At 44.2% G+C, this 6,485-nt stretch overlaps 1 protein-coding gene across 1 annotated transcript in view; it reads left to right on the top strand.

Moving 5' to 3' along the window:
• Nucleotides 1–863: 863 nt before the first annotated feature.
• The window catches only part of MBOAT2 (membrane bound glycerophospholipid O-acyltransferase 2), a 176,296-nt gene continuing 170,674 nt past the window's right edge, over nucleotides 864–6,485 (top strand). The window contains exon 1 of the mRNA XM_075269113.1: nucleotides 864–1,291. Within this exon, the coding sequence (XP_075125214.1) occupies nucleotides 1,220–1,291 (72 nt within the window). The 5' untranslated portion in view covers nucleotides 864–1,219. The remainder of the gene's footprint in view (nucleotides 1,292–6,485) is intronic.

Raw genomic sequence — 6,485 nt, 5'->3', positions numbered from 1 at the left:
TGTGTATTATCCTGTACTGTGACATCACTGTGTATTATCCTGTACTGTGACATCACTGTGTGTATTATCTCTGTACTGTGACATCACTGTGTGTATTATCCCTGTACTGTGACGTCACTGTGTGTATTATCTCTGTACTGTGACATCACTGTGTGTATTATCTCTGTACTGTGACATCACTGTGTGTATTATCCCTGTATCTATTATCCCTCCATTGTGACATCACTGTGTTTATATCCCTATACTGTAACATCACAGTGACGTTTTATTATCCTGAACCTGTTACACCACTAGACAGACTCCATCATACAATAGCTGTTACTTCTTTCAATCCATATTACTTGTTGCCTGCCAGGGTACACACTTCAAGTGGTAGCAATTGTTGTACATCCCTATAGCTGTGTACACTGCATTCTGCACTCACAGTAATCGCTTGCTGTTTGGTGTGATGTCTGCTGCACGACTGGAGGCAGAGGATTGCTTTACAGCTAGAATCTGGAGAAGAAAGCCCAATAATCAGTAATATTTATGTGTAAGCAAGAGGAATAAATCTAATACTTAATGTGACATCAGATGACACCGTGTATACTATGTGTCTGATTTGCAAACCTTTTCTACCGTTTATTCAGTAAAATAATCTAAAACCGGATAAAATGCCTCCCGTGACATGCAGCATGATGTCCGCAGCAGAGACACTGAGCTGTAGTGACACCAGAACGGGAAGAAGCTGTGATTTACAGAATGACAATAAGAAAGAATGTGCTGTCTGGGCTTCCATACATGAGGGTTTGCAATTTCCCAGCCCAGCGCTCATTTTGCTCCCTCCCTCCTCCCTGTAATTCTGCATTCAGTGCACTGAGCGGTGTGAGGAGGTGCAGGAGGCTGTGGCTTTGTCATTTCTGTGCCTGGAGAGACTGCTGGATGTTTGCATTGGAGTCCTCGCTGCTTTGCTCTTTATTCATAATGTGAGCTCAAGTGCCAGCACTTTATATATTTATATTTTATTTTTTTAGGCTCTGGACCCCCATTTTTAATACCGCGGGCAGGGGGCACCTCATTGCCTCCAGTTGGGGGGACCGTGTTAGTTTGTGCACATCTGTGGATCCATTGTGGTTGGCATTCGCAGCGGTCAAGATCCTTGCTTTCTCCCTGGAGTGTGTGGATTACAAGGTGAACATCTTCAGCATCATCTTGCTCATCTTTCATTGGAGGGATTGCCATGGCTACAAGTACCACGGGCTCCACAGTGCTGCTCCCCCTCAGCCATGCAGTACAGCTGCCTATAGACCAGGTAAGCAGATGACTGACAGCCGGTGACAGGGGACGGAGGCGTCTCAGAGGTCAGCTGCACATCAACGCACAGATTTGTCACTCTTTCCTGGGTCTGCGTCTGTCAGTGACACCGGTGACCTCTCATTTCCTAAACAGCTGGGCCCTCTCCAGCTGGGGGCACACACTGACTTATGATGTGCGATCCAGGTCACATGATGCCACTTTCTTGTCATTCGTAACTTTCTTTGTCACAAAGACTTCATGCAGCACTAAAGTCGCTTCAGTAGCATTTGGCATTTAATAGGTCACTGTCTATGTAGCATGACTTTGGCAGCCATGACAGTCTTTGCGGCACAGAAAAAGTTACGTTATTAATATTTGCACCATTTACATTGGGTTTTGGCACCCTCTTACACATCGTCACACAACTTTGCAACGCTGTGTCAGTGCTACAAAAGTTGTCGTCGTCTTTTCATGGTTGCGGAGACCATTGAAGTACAGCTGGAGTAGTTAAAAAACGCCATTCATAACGCTACCGCCAAGGCAACACATTCTTAGATGGAATCTATGAATTCCAGAATGTTTAGTTGCAGATCATAAGTCTCATGGCTTTATTATCTGCATCAATTTTGAATTGAACTTTTTGTGCTGTAGCTGTAGTGTTGTCGTAATGTGAACATACAGCAACAGGAATGGTCAGACCAATTGTCTTACTACTTGGAAGTAAATTTCGTTTAAGAACCAGACTGGTTCTTCTTGTTATTTAATCTGTGTACAGTCTTCATTTCTGTAAGCTTCTTGGCTAGGGGTGCCTGGCAACTTAGTTTGGCATCATGAAGTTTGCAGTGTCGCATTGTGACATCCCATCTAATAACTAGCAAATTTGTTGCGTTCCAGTACACAAAATAATGTATGTTATATATGCACATGATTGTTTGCAAAAATCCAAAATTCCCTTATTTTTAGTTGCAGGTCACAAGTCTGATGCGACTGTGCCGTCATATACCTTAATGTACATTATGTGTGACCGCAACCTGTCCACCTGCAAATTGAAAATCTACGATAGCTGCACAACACCAAGTCATAGATAAATTACACAATTTATTTGGTCATGCAGCGTCACCAAACTTGTCCCAGGCTTAGGCTTTGTGAGTCACTTTAACATCTTTTGTTGTCATGACGTATAGGTTAATAGAGCTAAAGTGGACAGAAACACAAGGAAAGCTACAGTTTAAGGGGGTGTTCACACTTGCGCCCGTGTCTTCCTGACAGGTCTCCGTCCTATACCTATTGGACAGGGGACGGCTTCCCGGCGGTCAGTTTTAAAACCCATTCATTTGAATGGGTTTTACAAGCAAAGCCGGTGTCCGTATGCAGCGTCTCTATGGGGAAAACGTTTGTTTTTTTTTTTGGCCAGACACAAAGTTAGACATGCAGGACTTTGTGTCCGGCCAAAAAGAAAAAAAAAAACACAAAAAAAACGGTTTCCCCGCGGAGAGGCCGCCTACGGACACTGGAGGTATCCTTCTAAAACCCGTTCAAATGAATGGGTTTTAAAACTGACCGCCGGTAGCCGTCCCCTGTCCAGTTTCTCTAGGGAATAGGACAGAGACTCAGCAAGCGGACATGGGCACAAGTGTGAATGCCCATTACAATTATAATTTTTACAAGTATAAAGTCTATACATTGGTGTGACTAATGCTCCGTATACATTGCTATTTTGCCTGTTGTTGGATGTATACTGTACTATCAAGACTAATAAGTCCAGCACATGCCAAATATCACTGTCACCCATAGGGTGCAAAAAAACATATATTGCACGATATCACATTCTCTATCAGTATGTCTTTGGAGTGTGGAAAGAAACTGGAGTACCCAGAAGAAACCCTTGCAAACACGGGGAGAACATACAAACTCCTTGCAGATGTTGTCCTTGGACTTTTTTCCTTTGTTGATATAGTGCACCCCCCATAAGGTTTGGATAGACTTCTTTGAATGTGTTGCTTGGTGGAGGTTGTAGACACCCTTTATAATAATAATCACTATATACTTTCCTCTCCGGTCCACCAGTCTGCTCGTACATGACCGATAACGATATATCAGTCATGGGCAGGCATACGATGATGAATTCCGGGGACCCAAACAGTCACTTTCCCTGGATCCTGGACACAGAAGTAAGTATATAGTGATTGTTACTTTAACCCTCGCAGGGTGTAAAAAAAAAACAAGTTGGATCACCCCTTTAATTTTCTGGTCCTTCTCAAAATAATCAAAGGTTGAAGTAGTAAAGAACCTACCTTAGGTGTAGACCATCAGGCTGACATTGTCAGCAAACGACCCTGTACCTATATTATTCTGCTTGAATAATGCAAAAAAACGTGTACATGTATGGGTCTATGAGATCACTGAAAGCACACGGGGTGGCTTAGTGGCTAGCACTGATGCCTTGCAGCGCCGGGTCCTGGGTTAGTTGATGGAGCAACATCTGCATGGAGTTTGTATGTTCTCCCTGTGTTTCCGTGGTTTTCTTCTGGGTATTCCAGTTTCCTCTCACAAGCAAAAAAAAATATAGTGATAGGTAAATCGTCTCCCTGTACAAACAACTGACCCTTGTGGATGTTGGGGATGAGCGCCTGTATCCGCGAACTCCCCCACTCCACAACACTCCCTTCACATAGAGTCACCGTGAGAAAAGCGTATTACAAATGTTCACCCTTGTCATTGCCGTCTGTGTCCTTCACAAGATAGGGCATGTCCTGGTTTTTGCCCCCAGGCTCACCTTCCCGTCGTGTGTATGGGACCATAAGTAACTAATGGGTCAGTGTGCTAGACGTTAAAAACATGGCTAGTACACTGACAAAGTTAAAGCTCCACAAAACATAACGGGCGGCTATTAATGGGTTAATGCTTAAGGATCTGTTTACATTTGCGACATAGCGTGAGAGTCTTTTGGTGCCCTGATGGATCAATTATATAACAGATACAAACATACAAACATTATCTGACAGCCCCCATTGATTTATAATGGATCCATTGGGGCACATCCATGTTTCTGTTGCAACCAGTTTCAGTGCTATGAAAATATCTTTGGCGTTACCTTCTCGCTCTCGGATCTTTAGACAGTTCATTGATGTTCCTCACAGTGCGCCCAATAACTTCAAATGATTTGGTCTGGATTCTGGATCATAACATTCTCATCTGAACATTGTTATTTATTGCCCCAAATATGTAAAAATATCCTTATGGTATGCTAAAGGAACGCTCTAGTCCATAAACTGTGCAATTCCCATCCTAAAGAAAAGCTGAACTATACTAAGCACTGTGACCCTTATATGATCATGGTGGGGGTCCCAGTGGTCCGGCTGTCTTAGACATTGATGACCTAATAGATATGACATCAGGCCATTAGTCTGGGTTTGTGAGTCGCTGTCAAAAATAGCCATTTGATACATGTACTGTAAAGTCGCTATATTGATCCAGAGGGACCAAGTCTGGGGAACAATGAACGCTCACGCACCGAACACCCTCACATGGGAAATAGTGCCATAGGCTGTGCTATTAAACTGTTGTACCAGAAGGCACCCTGAGGGTCCTGGATATTTTCTACCAAGTAGTCAATGCCTCTGAGATATCAAGCTTCTTACATTAATGGTTGGTTGTCTTCTACTGCTTGGTGTATAGGAAGCAGCAGTACAGTGATAGCAACTCATAAAATGGAGATTTACTTGAAGTTTTAACCTTGTTATTAAGTCATTTAGCCATATCCGTAGAAAAACTACACAGGGTGTTCCCATAGGCTGCCCTGTCTAAAGCTAAGGCACAACATAGCAGGCCGAAGCAAAAAAGAGCTGTGGGAAAAGGCGGCAAAGTATCATCGTTTCTCCCGTAGCACTTTTCACAGGTTTCCTCTGCGGACTTTCTGCTTCAAGTATACCTATAGGGAAACCGCCGGTGTTTCTGCAGGTATAATTGACATGCTGCAATTTCCAAAACCGCAACGGTTTTGGAAATCTCAGTGTTCCACTGTGCATATTTTTCCGCAAGGTGTGGATGGGATTCACCTTGCAGTGACTGTAAAATGCCACGCTTGTTATGCCACATGGGGTCCCAGCCTAAAAGACATCTGTACTACAGAGATGCAGTTTTCTATCGACCGTATTTGTATCTTTGGACACTACCATATAAGTTCACACAGAGTTTTTTGGTTAGGAATTTGGTCAGGAATCCGCCTCAAAATCAGCCTCCAAAAAAAGCCTCTCAATAGAACTCTATAGGGAAGCTTTTTTTGGAGGCTGATTTTGAGGCGGATTCCTGCCCAAATTCCTGACTAAAAAACTGCAAACTCAGCCTTAGGGCCCGTTGACACAGGCACAGAGGGGGCAGATTATGGCGCGTAATCCATGTCATAATCTGCCCCCTCACAATGGTGGTATATGCAGCAACCTCCAGGGTCGGCCCATTAATTTGAACTGACTCCGGGAGGGGGAGAGCCACGACCGCGACAGTCGTGTCAGGCAGGTTTTGACCCGAGAGTGACGTGGCTCCCCTGACGCGGCTCTGGGTGCCAAAACCCGCTATACCGCCCCCCGTGTGAAATAAGCCTTAGGCTGCATTCACACTGAGCTTTTTGGTCAGGAATTTGGTCAGGAAAAATCCACTCAGGAAAATTCCTGAGGTGTTTTTTGAGGCATTTCCTGAAGCATTTTTTAAGCGTTTTCCGCCTGAAAAAAATCAATGTAAGGCAATGGGATGCAGAAAATCCACCAAAAACGCCTCAAAAAATGCCTCAGAAAAAACGCCAGGTGGTTTTTCCTCCTCCCATTGACTTGCATTGAATTTTTCAGGCGGAAAACGCCTGAAGAATGGAGATGTTGCTTCTTTTTTTCCGCTAGTGGAAAATCTGCTAGCGGAAAAAAAAGGAAGGTTACATAGGACTGTATGGTGAGGCGTTTTTTGGTGGAGGATTTTGAGGCGGATTCCTGACTAGAGATGAGCGAACAGTGTTCTATCGAACACATGTTCGATCGGATATCAGGGTGTTCGCCATGTTCGAATCGAATCGAACACCACGTGGTAAAGTGCGCCAAAATTCGATTCCCCTCCCACCTTCCCTGGCGCCTTTTTTGCACCAATAACAGCGCAGGGGAGGTGGGACAGGAACTACGACACTGGGGGCATTGAAAAAAATTGGAAAAAGTCATTGGCTGCCGAAA

Source organism: Leptodactylus fuscus, chromosome 3 (assembly GCF_031893055.1).
Source record: "Leptodactylus fuscus isolate aLepFus1 chromosome 3, aLepFus1.hap2, whole genome shotgun sequence".
Classification (NCBI taxonomy): domain Eukaryota; kingdom Metazoa; phylum Chordata; class Amphibia; order Anura; family Leptodactylidae; genus Leptodactylus; species Leptodactylus fuscus.
The sequence above is the reverse complement of the archived record's forward strand: the minus strand, read 5'-3'. Positions and strand labels throughout refer to the sequence as shown.